At 35.1% G+C, this 22,557-nt stretch overlaps 1 protein-coding gene across 3 annotated transcripts in view; it reads left to right on the top strand.

Annotated features, from left to right (window-relative positions):
- tango2 (transport and golgi organization 2 homolog (Drosophila)) overlaps window positions 1–22,557 on the top strand; it is a 49,081-nt gene that overhangs the window by 24,438 nt on the left and 2,086 nt on the right. For 2 of the 3 annotated variants that reach the window (XM_077240993.1, XM_077240992.1), the window contains exons 3-7: window positions 7,228–7,316; window positions 10,971–11,090; window positions 13,532–13,646; window positions 21,254–21,321; window positions 21,489–21,639. In XM_077240993.1, coding sequence (XP_077097108.1) covers window positions 7,228–7,316; window positions 10,971–11,090; window positions 13,532–13,646; window positions 21,254–21,321; window positions 21,489–21,639 — 543 coding nt within the window. The remainder of the gene's footprint in view (window positions 1–7,227; window positions 7,317–10,970; window positions 11,091–13,531; window positions 13,647–21,253; window positions 21,322–21,488; window positions 21,640–22,557) is intronic. The other variant, XM_077240994.1, reaches the window with a different exon arrangement.

The raw sequence follows: 22,557 nt of genomic DNA, 5'->3' as shown, positions 1-22,557 counted from the left end.
CATACATTGATTATCTTCACTGCATATATTTATAACAACACGATATATAAAACACAACCCATGCTTCTTTTTGTTTTCATTTTAAAAATATGAAACATTATTGATCATTAAAACTGACATTTAACAGAGACAGACTTGTCATTTTATTTTATTATACATGTACATACAGTGAAGAGAATGTATAGTAAAATAAATATAAAAAATATTCTATATATTTTAAAATATATAAAATAAAATTACACAACCCTGTCTCTTTTTGTTAAATGTCAGTTTTAATGATCAATAATATCCAGTATAAAAGTATAAGTAGCCTAAAAGGTATAAGAATCTGTACAATTAGTAATAAAGCAAACAGTTCAGTCAAACATAAGTCAGCTCTCTAATAGGCTACAAAGTTAAAGTCACCTCTCGATGCATCCTGGGTAAAAGGCGGATCAGGAACACATCAGTGGTCTTGAACTGGACTCGGCTAGATGTGAACTCTGAATTGGAACAGTACTTGGGCAGTGACTGATGACGTTTCACAAGTCCACAAGAACATATTGAGAAACAGCCCTGTCTTCCGTCTCGCATGCGCGCTCTTTCTCGCTCGCTCTAGATTACGGGAGATTTGAACTAATTTGCGGGCATCAGGGAGCCGCTATCAACATGCGGGAGACTCCCGGAACTTCCAGGAGACTTGGGATGTCTGTATTCTGCAATATTAAATTACGGAAAGAACTGAGTTTCACTTTGTAGTGTATTCTCGTAGTTTTAATAGGTTTTCAAAGTAACTTGAAAGTAAAGTAATTAGTAATCTGATTACTTTTTACATGCAGAAATCAGTAAGGTAATCAAATTACAATTTTAAAGTAGTAATTAGTAATTTGTAGTGGATTACTTTTTTTGAGTAACTTACCCAACACTGCCCATGACATTGTATAAATGCTCACTGTGAGTCATGATACATTTTTTCACTGGCAAATGTGAAATTTATTCCATCGGCAAAAGTGTCCAGGAAAGAGTGGGTATTTTTCATCTGGTCATGTGATCCATGTATAATAAAAGAGCTTTTATTACATTAGTCATAAATAATGTTAATTTCTGTGATGTAAAACTTTTTACAATTTTGTTTCAAATGTATATTTTTAAAATAATTCTCTTATTTATTTAACCAAAAAACAGTTGTATTGTGAAATATATTTACAATTCAAAATAACAATTTTTTCTATTTTAATATATATTAACATGTAAATGATTCCTGAATTTCTCCAGTCTTCAGTGTCGCATGATCCTTCAGAAATCATTCTAATAGGCTGAGTTTGTGCTCAAGAAACATTTATCTTTATAATCATTGTTGAAAGTGGTTGTGCTGCTTATTTTTTTTATTAATTAAGATTTTTTTTGCGGAAACCATTAAACTTTTTCTCAGGATTCTTTGATAATAGAAAGTTTAAAAAAAACATTTATTTGAAACAGAAAAAACAAGTATTACTGTCACTTTTGATCAATTTAATGTGTCCTTGAATAAAAGGATACATTTCTCTAAAACAAATCTTACTGACTGCAAACTTTTGAATAGTAGTGTACATTTTTGTTTAGAAAAAACTTTTTTTTTAACATAAATTTAACATTAAATCCCAGGTTACTTCATTGTATCAGTATCATGCCATTTAGTCTAAATCTCTAATTTGTAGCGTGCACTCAATGTAAAATGCCATAATAGCAGTGACTGTGTAGACAACTATTGTGTGGATTAAGCTGGACCACTGTTTTAAACTTTCAGTCCCTAAGTCAGCCAAGTCAGTCTTTTCTTTTTCAAAAGCTATTGCCTGATGAGCTTTGAATCCTGTGTATGGGATAAAATTGCATGGACTTGTAATCTATGTCTTCTTTCCCCTTCACTACAGAGAGGTTACCTTCGTTAATACTGTCAGATTGTAACATGCTACGCTGATCAGGATTATTACCCCGCAAGCTGTAATTTGATTATCTAATATTGAGTCAGTCACAATGGTTTAGCGTCACAGATGACTCAACCCAGGTTGTACAATCTAATTAGTGCCGCTGTCTTTAAGGTTGTCTTGCGCTGCATTGGTTCCTCTGATTTAGGGTAGCATCACCTTGTTTACAAAACAGCGCAGATATGTACTATAATTAAGATCGTGTAAATGTGAAAACCGTATTACAGAATAAACAGATGTTTATAGAGTGCACTTCTGCTTGTTTTGCCTCCTGTAACCTAGCAACATTGCAACTTGCTTGGATCCACTTAGCAGTGAATTCCAATAAGGGGTATGCAAACCCTAGAGGGTACTTCAGCAGAATTAGGGGGTATTTACAGTGATTTTCATTCAGTGTATTGTTATGCCTATAAAACAGAAATGTGACTTAATATTAAGGCTTGCTAAAATTTCGAATAATTAATTAGTTAATCTCAGGATTTTTTTGTAGTCAAGCCATAACCTATGAATTCCTTTTAAGAAAATCCTATGTAAAACATGTTGAAATTTGTGTCTAAGTTAACTAATTGACTAGTCATCCAGCGTTTAGAATATAGTCGATTAGTACCGTTGACTAGTTATCTTTTCTTTTTCTTACATTTACCATTCAAAAAGTTTGGGGTTGATACGTTTTAAAAAATGTTTTTGAATGAAGTCTCTTTTGCTGACCACGGCTGCATTTATTTAAACAAAAAATACAGTAAAAACTGTAATATTGTGAAATGTTATTAGCATTTTAATATAACTGTTTTCTTTTTTAATATATTTTAAAATATAATTCATTCCTGTGATGGCAAAGCTGAATTTTGTTCAGCACTCCAGTTTTCAGTGTCACATGACCTTCAGAAATCATTCTAATATGCTGGTTTGGTGATTTGGTGATTTGATTAATTTTTGGTTATCTCTTCTTGATGAATAGAAAGTTAAAAAGAATAGTCTTTATTTGAAACAGAAATCTTTTGTACCACTTTAACTTATATTTACTGTAACTTTTTATCTATTTAATGCATCCTTGTCTAATAAAACAATTCTTTGAAAAAATCTTTCTGACCCCAAACGTTTGAATGGTAGTTTTAGTTTATTTGATCTTTTTAGTACTTTTAGTAACAGTACTCTTTTGCACAGTAAATCCCTTTAAATTAATCCTCTGGTACATTGATAAACATTCAGCCTTACATCTTTGGCCAACAAGTTACGTCTCACACTGAGTTGTTTTTAGCAAGCAATTGACTATTTGATTTTGAAAATATGTAGTTTTACATATAGCCATATCCCTAATTTCAAGTTTAATATTGATGATGATAATGGAGCCTTACTTTTTGGGTTTTTGGGTACTTAAGATAAAAAGACTGGGAAAACACTGACATACTTTAAGCTACAACTGTAATGTCATATCATTAGCACTGACCTCTTGAGCATATTTTACTGACAGGATACAATTTGGCATAAAAAACTGTATCATTAGCCCTCTTGCTCTGTGATTCAAGCCGTTCAGGTCAGTTGCATTAATCCAGCTTAAAAACAGAAATGCCTTTAAGATTAATGAGGGTTTCTCCCTCAATACCCAGAAGAAGTGTACAATTATTGCAAAGTTCATTACAGTTCAAAACCAACCTGCCTGCCATCGCACTCGCTTGGTGGATATAAACGCCTCTTTTTGGAACCATTTCATCTTCATCATGTTAACCTCTCACCTCACATTCACAACTAGCAGCTCTGAAATCCCTTTGAGAGAGAACAGGCCGGAGGTCTGTGTCAGTTTACTTATACATGGTCATGATGACTTTGATGTCACTAAAATAGATCCACTTAGCGCTAATATTTTATATTTGGAACAGATCATCTAAAACTTCTAAAACTCCTACCTTTGACATTTTAGCACTGTCATAGTGCACATCTTTTATTCCTTGATGACGTGGATGTAGAAAATGTGATTATTTGTTGATCATATGATCATTGTGATGACCTGCTGCCTCCAAACTGAAATGAAATATAGGCCAAACCCTGAACTTGAAAAGGAAATCCCTGTTTGTGTGTGTGTAAAGGAAGATTAAGAAAGTGAAAGTGTGTGAGTGTGCAATGCAATTCATGACATAAAAGGATTAGATTGAAATATACTATACTTGGCCTTTACCTTTAAAGGTGCGGTGTGTCATTTATTTATGTCTATTACAGCATGAATTGCTGTTCTCAACCCATTTTACTTCCATAATGTGACACATACACTAACTTTCAAAAGTTTGTAATCAGTAAGATAAAAAAAGAAACCATTAATACTTATAATACTTATTTAGCAAGGTTGTATGAATTTGATCTAAATTGTCAGTAAAGACTTTTATATTGTTAAAAAATATATATTTTTAAACAAATGCTGTGCTTTTGAACTTTCTATTCATCAAAAAATCTTGTATTACAGTTTCCACAAAAAAATATTAAGCAATGTTTTTTCAACATTGGTAATACAAAAAAAACTTCTTGGACACCAAATCAGCATATTAGAATGATTTCTGAAGGATCACGTGACACTGAAGACTGGAGTAATGATGCTGAAACATTTAGCTTTACCATCAAAGGACTAAATTACGTTTTAAAATAGAAAAGTTGTTTAAAATTGTAAAAGCATTTTACAATATTAAAGGGATAGTTCACCCAAAAATGAAAATTCTGTCATCATTTACTCACCATCAAGTTCTTCCAAACTTGTATGAATTTCTCTATTCTGCTGAACACAAAAGAAGATATTTGGGTAGAATGTTAACTGGACCCCATTGACTTCCATAGTATTTTATTCCATATTTGGAACAACTTGAAGGTGAGTAAATGATGACAGAATTTTCAATTTTAGGTGAAATATCCCTTTAATATTTTTACTGTATTTTTGCACAAATAAATTCAGCCTTAGTGAGCAAAATAAACTTCTTTCAAAAACATTTAAAAAAATCTTATCAACCCCATACCTCGAATCGTAGTGTATTTCAGAATAAACCTAAGATAAGATATTCAGTGAGAAAAAAATGTTGGGAGGAGTCGAGACTTAATTTTATCGTAAAGGAATTTGAACGTCCAACACAACCCTTATGTTTTTGTCGCATACAGAAAGAGTTTGCTTCTCTGTCTACATCACTGCCTTCTGCTCTCCCAAAACTGCCTCTTAATCTACCCTTGTCTTCTTTTCAGCTCTCTTTTTGTACAGTCATCCTTTTGCCATTCTTCTGTTTCAGTGAGAATTTGTGAGAATTCTCTCCATTTGGGCTGACAAAGAGGGTGATAACCTTGCCCAAGGTCTGGCGTAATTGACATTGTCAAGCCAGTCAGTTGTTTTCAGATGGAGAGGAGTTTTTCTGCTTTGCAAGCTGTCTCCAGTACAGAGCACATATTCCTTGGGTGCATCAACCATTGCAGATCAATCTGAAAAGCCCTCAGGATACTGCATCACTTTTTGTTTCTCTGCTTTTCTTCTTCTCTGTCAGCACGTCAGGTTCCACAGGCTGGAAGTGCAGTGGACGTGTGGCTCTCCGTGCTGTTGTTAAGCAGTTAGTGCAAGTTTTACCTTCGCTGTAAACATGGCCAAAAAGGCAGAAAAATAAGTGAAATAATGAGCTGCATTTCATCTTCAAGGCTGAATGCACAGATCTTTTGACTCATGTTTTTCTATGTCCTGACTGTTTACATTTACTCAACCAATTGTGTTTGGTTAAGGACTCAAAGGAGGTGAGTTTGACAGAACTTTTTAAGGAGTCAGTGTTGAGAGAGTTTTGGGCAAAAAATCTCACCTCGTTGCTGCTTCGTCAAAATTTGACATTCATTAATCTTGTACATCCATTTTCATGCCTTGCAAACTTAAATGTTTTGATTGTGTGATTTATTCTGCATTATCTTTGCGAATTCTGCTGATTTATTACCAATATAATGTTATCTAGTGGGATAACATAAATGATTTGTGATGGCCTTGACCATTGTGTAAACAGTAATGTTCTGCATCATATACCATCATTTTCCAGTAAAAGTTTATGAATTTAGAGTTATTTTAGAGCTGTATAATTAGAAGTGTAATTAAACACTGTATTGATCATAACCGTGATGTTTAAAAATTAAGTATTTGCATCATGTTAATATACTACACACAATAATATGTAAAATTATCCAGCAACTATCTGGTTTGCACTCTAGCTGACTATCCGGTTGGCCGCTATGGCATATTTGTGTCATCCTGTTAATTTTACAATATTTTTTTAATCAAATAATTCAAATAAATACATATTTATTCTAAATTAAAAATAAATTGCAGCATGCGTTATTTACCTTTTTTAAATTAAATGGTATAATATAACACTTTACAATATGGTCCTATTAGTTAATGCATTACTTAACATAAACAATGAGCAATGTGTTTCTTACAGTATGTATTAATCTTTGTTAATGTAAGTTAATAAAAATACAACCGTTCATTGTTAGTTAATATCCGTTTAATAATATTAACAAAGACAACTTTAATGAAATTTTAATATGTATTAGCAAATGTTGAAATTAACATTAACTAAGATCAATAAATGCTTTCATAGTTAGTGCATGCCATCGGACATCAAAACAATCTCTATCTATCGATCACTACTGAAAAGTGTTTACCATAAACTTACAGTCCTTTCACCTAGTTGCCTGTAGATTTATGCTTCATTTTCTTTTAATGTTTGTTTAAAAAAATTGCAAAATGTGTGGTTGGCATCTCATGGAGCCCAAATTACTTCCAAAATGCTAAGATACAAACGAATATTCCATTACACTGAATATTAATTACAGAGAGGCATCTACTGAGCATCAGGCCTGAGCAGGGACAATAAAGCCACACACAGCAGCTTTCAGCATCACAGCTGAGCCTTCTCTGGGCCTTAGGTGTGTAGCTGGCACAGCATTCAGCACTCTCTCGGGATCAGTGCGAGATAAACACATTTAGGTGCACATGTGACCTCTGAGCTCATTCAACGGTGCCTGTCTCAATCTCTGCCCCTCTTGCAGTAGGTCTGACTGAAAATCTGCCCTTTATTGGTTAACACAATGCCCATTACCCATGAGTAGCACATTCCAAAGCACAGCATGACATTTATGAGACTATATATGGTTGATTCTAAATGTGGTCTGTTATAGAGATGTGTTTTATTATAGAAATGATATGTTATTAGTATGATTGTATAGTAAGGATACTGTGAAAGAGATTGTGTGATGTCACCTTCATCTTTTTTGTATGCAGGCTTATTCTGGCTGCTAACAGAGATGAGGTCTACAGCAGACCGTCCAAGGCTGCAGATTTCTGGGGCAGCAACAGTGAGATCCTCAGCGGTAAAATCATTCTCATTTAAATATTAGAGAAATATTTCATATCCAAAGTCCTTAGACTTTGTTGACTAGGCTTTGTTATTGAGGAATTCAGATGTTGGTTTCAATTTCAACACAGTTTGTCTGAACTCTATATAATTGTGAAAGGTTCTTGAGTTCCTATATTTTAGGATGAACAAGAGTTTCTTTTTATGAGCCTTTTTTTTCACATAGCGAGATTTTTGACTGGCATTGTGTTTAGCCCAAGTTGCATTATTCTGGTCATGAATAACAACCCACTAAGACAGGATGAAACTGTTTGGCATGTTAAGTGACCACGCACTGATTGTTTTGGGGGGGGCATAAAATAATTTATCTCATTATTTAATTTTAACTTTAATACTTTATTTTTCAACTAACCAGTCAGTCAAGTACTGTGGTTGACAAATTGATCCCCTAAATTTTTTCCCTTAAATTATATTTTAGCTTTTTGAACCATTTTTGAACTCAAGAGGCAGATCTTGCACTATTAAGACTTATTTTAAAGGCTAACTATTATTTAATTCAGAAAATGTGAGAAAATTTAGCTTGTGGGTATCTAGATTATTTACTGCTATGTGGTTTACATTTCATAGATTTGATGCCACCAAAAAATGGCAAAATCCAATTCCTCAAACTATAACCCCAAATCAGAAAAAGTTGGGACATTTTGTAAAATGCAATAAAATCAAGAATCTGTGATTTGTTCATTCTATTTAACCTTTTATTAGCTGTCAGAAGTACAAAGAAACGTTTTCCAATGTTTTCACTGCGCAACATAATTGTATTTTGTAAATAAAATACTTTTAAATCTTCCCTTGTCTGGCTTTTGCTACTCTGAGCAAAGCCTGAACTTTGTATTTTGAGCACTTCTTGCGTCGTTCTTCCCTCTTCACGATGACTCGCTTGCTTTAGTCCTCAGATGTAAGTCGCTTTGGATAAAAGCGCCTGCTAAATGACTAAATGTAAATATGAACAAATTTTGATTTTGATGGCTGCAACACACCCCAATAAAGTTGGGACAGAGGCATGTTTACCACTGTGTCACTTCACCTTTCCTTTTAATTAAACTTTTTAATCATTTGGGAGTTGAGGATACTAATTGTTGGAGTTTTACTAGTGGAATATTTGGCCAATCTTGCCTGATACAAGACAGCAGCTCAACAGTCTGTGATCATCCTTGCCTGATTCTCCTTTTCATGATGGGTCATACATTTTCCATAAGAGACATATCTGGACTGCAGTAAACAGGCAGGCACATCCCTTCTATGGTGCGGAGTGTCTAGAAACCACTCCGTTTTACCATGTGCAGAATGAGGTCTGGCATTGTCTTGCTTCCCAGGAAAGATGTCATCTTGATGGCAGTTTATGTCTCTGTAAGATCCAAATATATGCCTCCATGTCAATGGTACCTTCACAATAATGCAAGTTACCCATACCGTTTGCAATGATGCACCTCTATACCAGCACAGATGTTTGCTTTTGCACCTGTCGCTGGTGAAAGTCTGGTTGGTCCCTTGCGTCTTTGAGACTGAGAACTCGATGTCCATTTTCTCCCAAAAACAAGCTGAAACATGGACTCATCTGACCACAGCAAACATTTCCACTGTATTATAGACCATCTGAGATGAGCTCAGGCCCAGAGAACTCGCCGGCATCTCCACATAGAACTGATGTAAAGCTTTCTCCTTGCGTTTCAGAGATTCAAGTGGCATTTCTTGATGCAGCGTCAGACTGTGTTCAGTGAAAACGGTTTTCCAAATTAATCCTGAGCACATGTTTCTGTATTTAACAGAGTAGCATGATGGTATCTTGTCCAATGCCATCTGATGGCTCAAAGTTCACGCACATTCGACAGAGGTCTACTGCCTTACCCTACACAGACTGAGATTTCTCTGGATTCCCTGAATCTTGTGACAATATTATGTATGGAAGATGATGAAAGGCACATATGCTTTGCAATCTTGGATTGAGAAATGTGATTTTTTAATTGTTTAACAATTCTCTCAAGATATTTGGCACAAAGTGATGAGCCATGACCCATCTTTGATTAAAAAGACTGATTTTACCAATTCACCTGCTCATTGTGGACTGTTTCAAAATAGTTGGATAATCTAATTTGGATAATCTTTTCACTTTTATTTGGTCTCTGTTCCAACTTTTTTGGAGTGTGTTGCAGCCATCAAAATCAAAATGTGTTCATATTTACAAAATACAATTATGTTGGTCAGTGAAAACATTGGAAAACATTTCTTTGTACTTTTGTCAGCTAATAAAAGGTTAAATAGAATGAACAAATCACAGATTCTTGATTTTGTTGCATTTTACAAAATGTCCCAACTTTTTCTGATTTGGGGTTGTACTTCATGCTGGTTTAAACTGTGTCATCCAGTGAGTCAGTAGCTCCAGATAGTTACATATTTGCGCAAAACTTTTGTGATATTATTTTAAATGTTGATTAAAATCTTGTGAAATGTCAGCATTTCCATTAACCTATGTTGTGTGTTTAAAATGTAATTTTTTCATTAAAAAAATTTTTTTTTCAGTTGTAGAATCAATGTGACATTAAGAGAGGAAAAGGTAATCATCCATGTGGCATAATGAAAGAGTTCTGTTCACGAAATATTCCTTCTTCAGATTGCCTGAAAAACCACCTCATCCAAGTGTAAAAACGTTTTTGCGATATATTGGAGTTTTTGCGAAATTGACTTGTTTCCATATGGTTTATTTTCAATTATATGTCTACAGAGAAATATTGAAGATTAATTTCCTGAGGAAACATGGAATTATTTAGAAGAGAAGCTTGTGCTTGAGTCTCTTGCATCATGCCTCAGTATTTGGAATTCAATCATAATCAAACATGGATGATTACCTTTTCCTCTCTTAATGTCACATTGATTAAGTGTTCCATTGTCAGGATTCGACTGACCACCCTCAAGGAGTAAGAATTGTTTAATTGACTGATGACCCACAGTCTAAAAAACAATACATCTCAGAACAGAAAACATTCAGTATCCTATAACTACAGAAGCATCATGGAGCATATTTGTTTGTTTTTCCTGTCCATGTTCCCCCCTTCAATCTTGGGGTCAGAAAGAACTGAATGGCCTTTGATTGATGGGCGCTTTTATGACAGTGGTAGAAATAAATTCTGCTGCCAAGGAAGAAGCCCTTATCTTTCTGGAGGGGTGAAGTGTGTGGTATGGATGATGAATGATTGAGTCTTTGGGTGATGATGACAAGGCCAGCCATTTCTGAGAAGGCTTTTGGGGTTGTTGTCCTATGAATTGAAGCTAATAGTTACCGAATATGAATCAGTGGTATTGCTGAGTAATTTTGTATGAAGCCATCTAGCAGCACTGTTAAATTTCTGAGAATTTCTCATTTTTCAAAGCAGTAGTCTGTTCTAGACAGATCAGTGTCCTTGGGCCTATCTTATAAAGTTCTATTTTATTTCAATATCAAGATGATAAATATTATTCTGTACCTTCAGTCTAGGTCATTCTCACTGAACACTCCTGAGCTGTTCATTACATCTAAATCTGATCTCCTGCTGGTTTGATTATTATAGCCAGCAGACAAAATTTAATGACACTTTGACATTAAAAAACAGTGTGACTTTTAGTTTTCTGTCTTTAGGTCTGGACATGGAAGAGGGGAAGGAAGGTGGTTCATGGCTGGGAATTAGCAAACGAGGAAAACTGGCAGCACTGACCAATTACCTGGAAGCACGGCAAAATCCAGATGCCCAGGGGAGAGGTAGCGCTGATCTTTCACCCATTTCTATTAATGTACCTCTATTACTGGGCATTTGACTAGGCACACTTAATCAATGTATTTCTCAGACAAATGATGCTTAGTAGTAAGATAATTCACCTTTAAAAAGCCTTCATCATCCATGTACTTTATTCATCATCCAGAGATTATTGTTTTTCATACACTGAAAAAAAAACAATAAGTAAAATTTACTTAGTTCTTCTTTGGCAAGTTTGTGCACGCATATTTTTTAAGTAAATTTAACTTAGTTAAGTAGAGTTTACTTAATTCCATAAGTTAAGTGAAAGTAACAAAGAAAATAAGTAAATTTAACTTGGCTAGTAAAAGGTTCAGTAATATCTATTTAGTTGAAGTTTCCTTTGCAATACATTTCACTCAAACAATATAACATTGAATTAAACCACGCTTTTAAAGTATATGCTTTACTTAGAAATATCTAAATAATTAATACAATAGATAGTGTGTGAGACACCATATCTACATATCAGAAGTTACATGTCATGTGAACGCAAAGACCTCAATACTTGGTAGACAATACACAATGTGTTTGTGTTTGAATGTGTCATTTTGAGTAGAAAATGAACTCCAAATGTCACAAAATGGCAAGTTACTAATCCTAACAACAAAAGCAATAATAAAACAGTGTATACAGCTGGAAATGTCTACGCTTTCATTTCTACATGCTTGAATTGAGTGCTTATATAGAATTTACTTTGTTTTTTTCTATTCTTGCCTGAACTAACTTTTTCATGTAAATTACATTGTTTTTTTCTGTAGTATTTACTTCACCACAAAATATTTTTGCACAGTGTATACAGTAGTCAACATTTGAAGTGGATCAAAACCTTTCATCAAAGTTATACATGGATTTTGAACAATACCCGTTCTTGTCTTAGGACAACTTTGATTAACTTTTTTTGATCCACTTCAAATGTTGACTACTCTATATAAAAAGAGCTCAAGTAAATCAAGTCCCTCAAAATCATTTGCTATGTGCAAAAATATACCATAGACGAACATTCCGATCGGAGTCTTATGATGGCAGGATCCAGTTTGCAACCAGCACCTCTATACATGCACACCTCCAAATAAATGTTTTTAAATTTATTTGCTTATAATATACAAGTGTAAAGCTGAAACCATTTTTTACCAAAGAACGGAAGTGCTGAGCCTGAGAAAGTAAAAACAGCCCAAAGGGGCTTGCAAAACTCGTGCACAATGCTAGAAATAGCCACACTTATCACAATGTCCTATAATAGTCCTACAATATCTCTGTGACATTCTAGATATGGCCGGACACTGGACAGTAATTTTTGCCTGTTTTATCAAGGTGTTGCTATGTATTGCTAAGGCCTTCTGAGTTGTTTTTAGCTTGTTGCTTTGTTTTAGTAAGGGTATTCTGGGTGGTTGTTCGGATATTGCTAAGTGTTTCTAGGGTCTTCTGGTTGGTTGCTAGATTATCTTATTCAAAAGTTTCAAAAACTATGGGGATTTTAAAAGTCATGGCACACTTCACGGCTAAATTAAAACTGTTATTTGAGGTATCATTCATCAGAGGTTTAGAACAAACTTCTCCCCCAGAGCTATACTTATACAATACTTGTCTTTGCAAGAACCACTTATAATAATTATAACATTGTACAAAGAAATGAAAAGAAGAACGTTCTATCCACATGTGCCACCAGAGTACTTTGATGTTTATAGATGTTTCTTCAGATCAGTGGAGAATAAAATGACCCCTGTTTCAACATCATTGCAGATTTTTATTTGTTTATTTTCACCCACATTTCTAAGTTTCATTGCTCCGAGATTAACCTTATATAGTTTTTTATCTGTATACTGTGTTAAGATTCTTTCTGGAAGGTCTTTACTTATAACAATGCTGAAATAATGAATCTGAACATTAAGTAGGGTTGCCTAAATTGTGTGTTTCTTAATGATTGCTGATTTATTCATATTCACATAAACACGTGCATATGGGTGGTAAGGCCGGATACGCGAGCAGCTGTTCACTGCAGATCTCCACTCAGCTGAGATGGACTCTTCACTTTCATCACTCCAATGTCTGTTTAGGCCTCTTTACAGGCTGACGTCTCACTAGCACTTACCATCTAAAGCATGTCGAACACACCCCACCCCTCTGTTCCCAAGCCATGACACTAAATAGAATGGATACAATTCAGCTGTTATTTGGATGGTTGTACACAACAGCTGTGTGTAAGATCCGGAGTAATATGGCTCAGTGCATCTTGTTCAACAAGTTGTATTAATTTCAGCAATTAGCTCTCAAAATCTACCTTAAACATTTTATGCACATGGACAAAATGAAATTTTACAAGCAGTTCTCAATCGATTCCTTATCTTTTACAAATCATGGTTGCATTATTGATACATGCTTGTTTTCATTTATCATTTTTACTCAGGTTTCCTGGTGTCCAACTATTTGACGGATAACCTGGACAGTTTTGCGTACCTCCGTAAAGTGTCTTCGGAAGCTAATTTATATAATGGCTTTAATCTCCTCACTGCTGAATTCAGGTAAGTGGTGGAAGGCAAATCTTGCTTGGTTCTTTTCATATACATAACTTTGCTTAAATGGGGAAAATGTTGACTAAATCTTAAATGTTACTGTTAGTGATTTCTCTAAAATTTTGTTTTGTTCTTCTGAGCTGAACTTGTTATACGTGTTAAGGTTTTTGTGCGAAAATACACAATTAAGTTTACATAGTACATCAAACTCTATTTAAAAAGATCATTTAAATTAGATATTTCATTATAGAGGGAATGCGCGTGACGTCACCGTCAGCTGGAGTGATTGAAGCCACGCCCACTGAGTGGCAAAAAGACTGAGCGGCAGCATTGGTTTTCAGCGTGAATGCCATGAAAAACACATCTAAATAGGCGACGAGCTTTGCGATTGATTGTACAACTACATTTGACAAGAAATCTGAGGTATATTTTTACAGACTGCCGAAAGCTACAGAACAGAGAAGCAAATTGATCACTGCAATTCATAGAAACAACTTGACTCCAGGCAGAGAAAAATGGATTAGTAGTTATCATTGAGCACATTTACATGCACACCAGTAAGTTGATAACTCACAAATATCAGCTTATTGAAATAACCAGTTTCCGCTGTTTACATGCAAACCAGTAAAACCAATGCAAGTAATGACTTTATTAACAACACACCATGACTTAATTAATAAATGAGGCAATGACCCTGTGTGACGACAAAACAATAATTTGCGTATCTGACTCTGAGTATTTCATTTGTTATGTCGGTTGATTTTAAATAAAGCTTGCAACATGTCAGCGGGAAACTTACAACTCGTATATTATCCTCTCATGCAGTAACAGATGTAGCTTTTTGACTGAACCACTTTTACTTCTGCACGAGATGAGAGGACATTTTTATAATGTTCTGGGTCATGAAAGAGTCTGCATTTGTGATATATTTCCTTCTTCCTTTCCTGCAAAACGCTCACTCTGTCTGGATGTGTTTAAATCTGCAATAAGGATGCGTTTCTGTCACATTTCACACATGCGCACTTCAATAAGCCGACAGAAAGCAGGTTAATGCATTTACATAATGCGAAATCCGAGTAAGAGGCAAAAAACTACCTGTGTCGACCGGTTTATGCTCAAGCTGGTTATGACCCTATACTCCGATAAAAGAAAACAGGTTTTCGCGTTTACATGACCACATGCGTTGTCGGCTTATTACGCATAATCGGATCTTTTTTAAATAAACTGACAAAAAAACTATAGGCTACAAGTTTTAGGGCTGGACGATATGATTATAGCCTATATATAACATTGATATTGTGATTACCTGGATTTAGACCTACCTATATTGTATTTATATGAAGCCTTCTCAGGCAAATTTGCTTCACGTATTTCCCCGGCGTCGAAATCAGGCACATATAAATGGCAGGAAACACGATGGCTGCATGTCAATATCCATGGATCACTGGATCTTTGGTAGGCCTAAGTTGTAAGGAACACTTATATCGAGTCCAACCATCGTTTGTCTTACTCTCGTTTCCGCAGTTTCCCCTATTAAATGCAGTCACTCAGCAGCTCTTTTGCCACTCAGTCCGGCTGACGGGGCGGTTCCCCTGGGAAAGTGACGTCAACAATGCATACCCTCTATATGATCTTGATAAAATCAGCTTATTCATTATTACATCTACACAATGCTGTCAAATAAAACCTGAATCGCCTTTGTTTCTTCTGTTGTAAAGAACAAATTATAATGTGATGCATTCTTACAGAATTATTCCGTTAAATCCAATTAACTAATATACCTCTCAGCTATCAGTTCACTAATTAGAACCACTTGTCACTAATTATAACCACTTGGTGCTGACATCACACATCAAGCCTGTTTAGAAATAACTCTAAAATTTCAAAGAGTGAAGTGCCTCTCTTTCGTGATCTCACTTTCTTTATCATTTGTAATGAGGATGACGTGACAGTGATGATACTGAATCTCTGGAGTCCTTGAAAGGGACAGCAGGCTCTGGTGCCGCCACCTGCTCTCCATATACCGAAGCTTAAGAAATCTATTTAGAATATAGTCCGAACAGATGGGGTGTTTCCAGCAACGCGACCTTCTCAGAGAATAGTAATTTGAGGTGATTTAAGAAGATGAGGTTTCATGATTCCACATATTAAAGGTGAAAAATAATGACGTTTATTGAAATAATTCATGTTTTTTTATGTGTAATACCATTGGTGGTGCAGTGTTGTAGAGGATGCCTATGCTTATTTTACATTAGCAAACTTGTGGCCTGAGGATACATTCACAATGACAGTGACATGAGAAACAGCAATGAGTAAACACAATGGAGCTCACGTAAACCGTCTCCTGATGGACACTATTGCCAACCTGCAGCAATTTGATTGACTCTGCTGTGTATGGTAGTATGTGCTTAAAACAGCGAACTCTGTGATTGTCCTTAATTTAATCAACTCCTACCTTTTATCCAATGCTACTACTATATTTCCGATGCTCTATATTGTGACCATTATCATTTAAGGAGAATTTCTTTAAATTTTTCTAGATACATTAATGACAGCAGTTAGCCATGCGCTAGAGACAAGGCATCATCACCCCATCCTTTAGCTTGCTGAAAGGCTGATGGCTAATGTAGTGATGTATTACTTAAGTCCATGCTGTCATCTGAGGGGATGGAGGGATAATATTTGTCCATTCGTCTCTGTCTCTTCAAGCCTGTATTTATGAACGGAAAATACATTGTAACGCCACTCGAACTCCCACACTCTGTAATGGAACAGAAAGCGATAGCCATGGGGAGTTTTATTCATTTGTTTATCCTTTTAATAAACAAGATCATTATTGGGCCTATTGTACTCTCCATTTCTTGCCTCAGCCACAAAGAACAAAATGATACATGCCCAGATAAACTAAAGGAATTACTATGGCCATTTTGTGCTGAAATCAATACAGCTGTCTTCTGTAAATAGAGACGTCCTTTCCAAAAGAATAAAGAGATTTTGTTTGTTCCTCTACAGGGATGTGACTGACAACACTGATAATAGCCTTATGTTTTATAAGGTTCAGCCTATTGAAACATTTCCCTGCTTGCTTTATCAGGTTTGGTTTTCAAACTCCACTTTGAGAGTGTTGCTCACAGCTTTCACATATAGAGTATATAGATTATTTCAAGAGCTGATTTCATGAGGAATAAAATTACCCTTGATCTTTGGAGATAAACATGTGCATTCTGTAATTTTCTTTTAATGTTTTTGAAATAAGTATCTTATGCTAACGAAGGCTGCATTTATTTGATCAAAAAATACAGTAAAAACAGTAATATTGTCAAATATTATTACGAATTAAAATTGTTGACTATTATAAAATGTAATTTAAATCTGTGATGGCAAAGCTGAATTTTCAGCACCAGCCTTCAGTCACATGATCCTTGAGATATCATTCTTATATGCTGATTTGATGCTCAAGAAACAGTTCTTCTTGATATCAATGTTGAAAACAGCTGCGCTGCTTAATTCTTTTGTGGAAACCGTGTTTAAAAAAATCAGAATTATTTGATGAATAGAAAGTTCAAAAGAACAGCATTTATTTAAAATAGTTTTTTTTTAACAATGTAAAAGTCTTTAAGGTAACTTTTGATCAATTTAATGCATCCCAGCAGAATTTTTTTTTTTTTTTTTATCGTACAGACCCAAACTTTTGAATGGTAGTGTGGATTTTTTCAAGTGCTCATATTATGAGGAATCAAATTGTCCTTGATCTTTGGAGATTAAAGTGTTTGTTTTGTTAATTTCAGAACTTCCTCCCCAGTGAGAAAAGACCATTTACTAAAACAGAACTTCAAAAAATTGCTCGTTCTGTACTTCTGCAACTTTCTGGTGTCTGGCAGATTAGTTCAATTGTACAGATCCACATGTGACCTGCATCATTTACATGTCAACAACGCCTTTTCGATCACGGTAGTGTAATACAGAGGAAGTAGGATAGGTACTGCCTGTCAAACCTTGTGCTCTTCCTTGCTGTCTGTATCCTTCTGAAAGATCTCAACTTTAGGAAAGAGTGGCTAATGCAATGATCGCCAATCCTTTTAGTCCGATTTCACTTCACAGTTTGAGTGGCACATTTCAGCGTGGATTGTGCAAAACCTGAATTACATTCTGGCAGGATCCAAACAGAGGCTACTTTAAATGATGAAGCTGTTAAAAACTGTATTGGAGTCGACAGCAAACCGGAAGTTCACAAATATATGTTGTTTCTCATTTCATGTGTCGGGTAGGGCATTTACATTGAAGGCACAGCACTGACCACTTTATTTATAAAATATAAACTATATTTAAAACTTTAGAAACATTCTTACAACTGGATATAAGGAAAAGCTATTAAAAGTGGGAGAAATACAAATAGGCCTAAATATAAAAAAATTCATGATATAAAATGACCTGATTAATCTTTAAACTTGTGTTTAAACCTTAACTTGAATTTGTTTCAGTACAGGTCCTTCTCAAAAAATTAGCATATTGTGATAAAGTTCATTATTTTCCATAATGTAATGATAAAATTTATTAAACTTTCATATATTTTAGATTCATTGCACACCAACTGAAATATTTCAGGTATGTTATTGTTTTAATACTGATGATTTTGGCATACAGCTCATGAAAACCCAAAATTCCTATCTCAAAAAATTAGCATATTTCATCCATCCAATAAAAGAAATGTTTTTAATACAAAAAAAGTCAACCTTCAAATAATTATGTTCAGTTATGCACTCAATACTTGGTCGGGAATCCTTTTGCAGAAATGACTGCTTCAATGCGGCGTGGCATGGAGGCAATCAGCCTGTCGCACTGCTGGGGTGTTATGGAGGCCCAGGATGCTTCGATAGCGGCCTTAAGCTCATCCAGAGTGTTTGGTCTTGCGTCTCTCAACTTTCTCTTCACAATATCCCACAGATTCTCTATGGCAGGCCAATTGAGCACAGTAATACCATGGTCAGTAAACCATTTAGCCATTTTGGACCATTTTGACCATTTTGGACTTCAGGCATTTTGGCATTTCCTTCTCCCCAGTCTTCCTCCAGACTCTGGCACCTTGATTTCCGAATGACATGCAAAATTTGCTTTCATCCGAAAAAAGTACTTTGGACCACTGAGCAACAGTCCAGGTCAGGCGCTTCTGCCACTGTTTCTGGTTCAAAAGTGGCTTGACCTGGGGAATGCGGCACCTGTGGCCCATTTCCTGCACACGCCTGTGCACGGTGGCTCTGGATGTTTCTACTCCAGACTCAGTCCACTGCTTCCGCAGGTCCCCCTGGGTCTGGAATCGGTCCTTCTCCACAATCTTCCTCAGGATCCGGTCACCTCTTCTCGTTGTGCAGCATTTTTTGCCACACTTTTTCCTTCCCACAGACTTCCCACTGAGGTGCCTTGATACAGCACTCTGGGAACAGCCTATTTGTTCAGAAATGTCTTTCTGTGTCTTACCCTCTTGCTTGAGGGTGTCAATGATGGCCTTCTGGACAGCAGTCAGGTCGGCAGTCTTACCCATGATTGCGGTTTTGAGTAATGAAACAGGCTGGGAGTTTTTAAAAGCCTCAGGAATCATTTGCAGGTGTTTAGAGTTTATTAGTTGATTCAGATGATTAGGTTAATAGCTCGTTTAGAGACCCTTTTCATGATATGCTAATTTTTTGAGATAGGAATTTTGGGTTTTCATGAGCTGTATGCCAAAATCATCAGTATTAAAACAATAAAAGACCTGAAGTATTTCAGTTGGTGTGCAATGAATCTAAAATATATGAAAGTTTAATTTTTATCATTACATTATGGAAAATAATGAACTTTATCACAATATGCTAATTTTTTGAGAAGGACCTTATATATTATAAGACTTGAGGTCATTTTCTGTGTGTAGTTGGATAGTGTTACTGTTATGGCTGTAGTTAAAATTAGATTCTTGAAACATAGTTGGGTGTGTAACCGTAAAATTTGTGTCTGCTAGTTGACTGCTTTAATACTACTTTGGAAGACTATTTGTCTGTTATGCCCCCATGTTTAGAGTCTTTCAATGAAATGAATGCATAAGTGGAGATAGATAAGACCATTATTTTGACAGACTTTTTACATAGAATGCAAGAATGCAAATAAAAAAATTCTACATGCATATAATATAAAATATAGATTTTAAACAATATTAAAGTTAAGTAAACAGTCTGTAAAAAAAATAAAAATTATCAAGCTACAAGCAATATCACAAATAAACAATGCTTTTCAGGTTTTATAGGTAGATCTGCATAATATAGTATATAATATCTATTCAATATAGTAGTTGGATACAGATTAGGTATAGAAATTTGAAAAAAGTAATCAGTGAGTCTGTTTGTTTAACATTAAAAATACACCTGGATTATTATGCTGCTGTCACTTTAAGGCATAATGCACGGATCCAATATACTGATACTGTACACATGCGTTTTCTTTCTCAACTTTTTACGTTCAATTATGACATAACCAACTTTTTTTGTTTACTAGGATACTATATGCCAAGACGGACATTTTGACACAATTTTGTGTCCGTTGAAGATGTGAAAGATATAGATTGATTAAGTATGTGCTGTCAGATGCTGTTTTCGGGGCGCAACCAAACTATTTTGAACTAACTTTATATAAAAATATGTTGGTCTTATAGATGAATGAAACTTAATACAGAGAGAAAACATACTTTGTAATCTCCTTGGTGCACTTAATCCTCCTAAAGAAAGTAATGTAGGTCAGCAAAATGCCATTAATAAACATTCATTTGAAGATTCCTAAAACAGATGTGGTTTTACTGAAAGTCTGCATTCTGCATAATTATTTTAACCCTAGTACTTATTCAACAGGCTCTCCAGAGTTCTGAGGCTTCTGAAGTCCTTTCCTTTCTGTCTGTCTTTCTCTTCGTCGTGGTTTGCCATCGCTGCCAAACAGTTCCACCAGCATTATTGATGTCCCTCTCAAAGTCTTTCAAAACCCCTAAATTGGCCGTTTGTCTTTTCATAGACATCCTCCTGTGTCTCCTCTTAAACACAGCATAGTTCCATCAGGAGTAATAAGCTTCATTGAGGATTCATCCACTAATTTCATGTGTGTGAAATCAGGAACATTTCCTATCCGTCTATCTACATATTTATCTCGCTATCTGTCTGTCTATCCAATGTTTTGTTGGTCTTTTTTTCTGCCTCTCTATCTGTTCTATCTTATCAATTGTTATATTCTTGTCTGTCTGTGTCTATCGTTAAATCTACCTTTCTGAGATATATAATCAGGTTTTCTGCTGGTCTTAAAAAGTCTTAATTCGACCTTCCACAATTTAGGGACTTAAAAAAGTCTTACATTAGAGCAGAAAGTCTTAAATTCAATATCATGGCATTAAATTAGGGATGCAGAAAACGTGGACAGAATCGCAGAATCCATTCATGAACAATGGAATTTACTGTGTAATGCAGAATATCACGGAATTCGTCAAATTGTGGATGAATAAATCAAAAAATGTGAAAAAAATTATATATTGTAGCTGTAAATATGTGTTTGATTATCTTTTAGCTGTGAGCACAAACTAATTTTTTTCTCGCTGTTGTTGAATACAGGGCCAGTGAAGACACAATGTGTTACTATGGAAACAAGGGCAGTTCAGAGCCCATTCATCTCAAAGCAGGTTTGTTCAGTCCCGTTCTGTGTTCTGCGCTCTGTGTTCAGACGCCAGTGGTCTTGCATAAAGCACCTACCGTCTGCATTACAGACCACTTTCAACTCGTTCTGCACCAGATTGGTGGGTGTGTCTCAAAACTCACAGGAAATGATGGATGATTGTGTTTGTTTCAGCAGGAATCTATGGGTTGAGTAACTCTCTTCTGGATACTCCTTGGAGAAAATTGCAGCATGGCAAACAGCTGTTCACCAGTGTAGTGAGCAAAACACTGCCCTCTGATGGCTTAGTGCAAGAACTGCTCAGTATCCTCAACGATGAGGAGCTGTAAATGTGCATGCTGCTTCATTATGAAAAACACTATTCTCTTGCTTTTTTTTCTTCTGTTTCTTTTTATCTTCCATCTACTTTTATCTTTCTTAATCAATCAAACCAACATCCATCCTTTTTGATCCTCAAGAAGCACTTGAGACACAAAACAAATAGATTTCTAGACAGTTGCATTATGGAATCTTTGAAGCACCAGCAGAATGATTTTTGAAGCCTTTTTTATTTCCTCAGGTTTTATAAAGTAAATGCAGGCAGCATATCATAATGAAATTCGATATTAAAAAAACAACCCTTTAGAGACCCATCGGATGAATCCACGGCTTATATCCCTGTTAAGCATAGTTGTTTTTCACTGTTTTATTTAACATTTCCTTTTTATTGGATCACTTTATCAGAGACAGACAGGTAGCCTACCCACGTCTGCAATGACCTTTTAGAATCATTTATGAGAATGAAACCGAGACATCTGGTTAGACATTATGAACTTATTTGCATTCATAACAATTATGTATTCATCAGTAAGGGTTATTAAATTCAAATTCAAAACCAGATATGATGTTAAAGTAAATAATCTTGTCCTATGTCAGTTCCTAGAGCTCACATTTACAAAGCTTTGCAATCGGGTAGTATTAGAAATCTATTCCAAATAAATTATGTTCTTTTTATTTACTTTCTGTTAATTAAAGAAACCTGAAAAAAAATTATCACTATCCACAAAAACATTAAGCAGCACAACTGTTTTCAAAATTGATTATAATAAGAAATGTTTCTAGAGCACTAAATCACCATATTAGAATGATTTCTGAAGGATCATGTGACACTGAAGACTGGAGTAAAGATGCTGAAAATGACATTTTTAAATAGAATAGAATAGAAAACTTTTTAAATTGTAATAATATTTCATAATATGTATTA

The sequence above is a fragment of the Siphateles boraxobius genome, unplaced genomic scaffold (assembly GCF_051911475.1).
Source record: "Siphateles boraxobius isolate OS27281-9 unplaced genomic scaffold, OSU_SipBor_1 24, whole genome shotgun sequence".
Lineage (NCBI taxonomy): Eukaryota > Metazoa > Chordata > Actinopteri > Cypriniformes > Leuciscidae > Siphateles > Siphateles boraxobius.
Note: the sequence above shows the minus strand (reverse complement) of the source record. Positions and strands in the feature narration are given on the sequence as shown.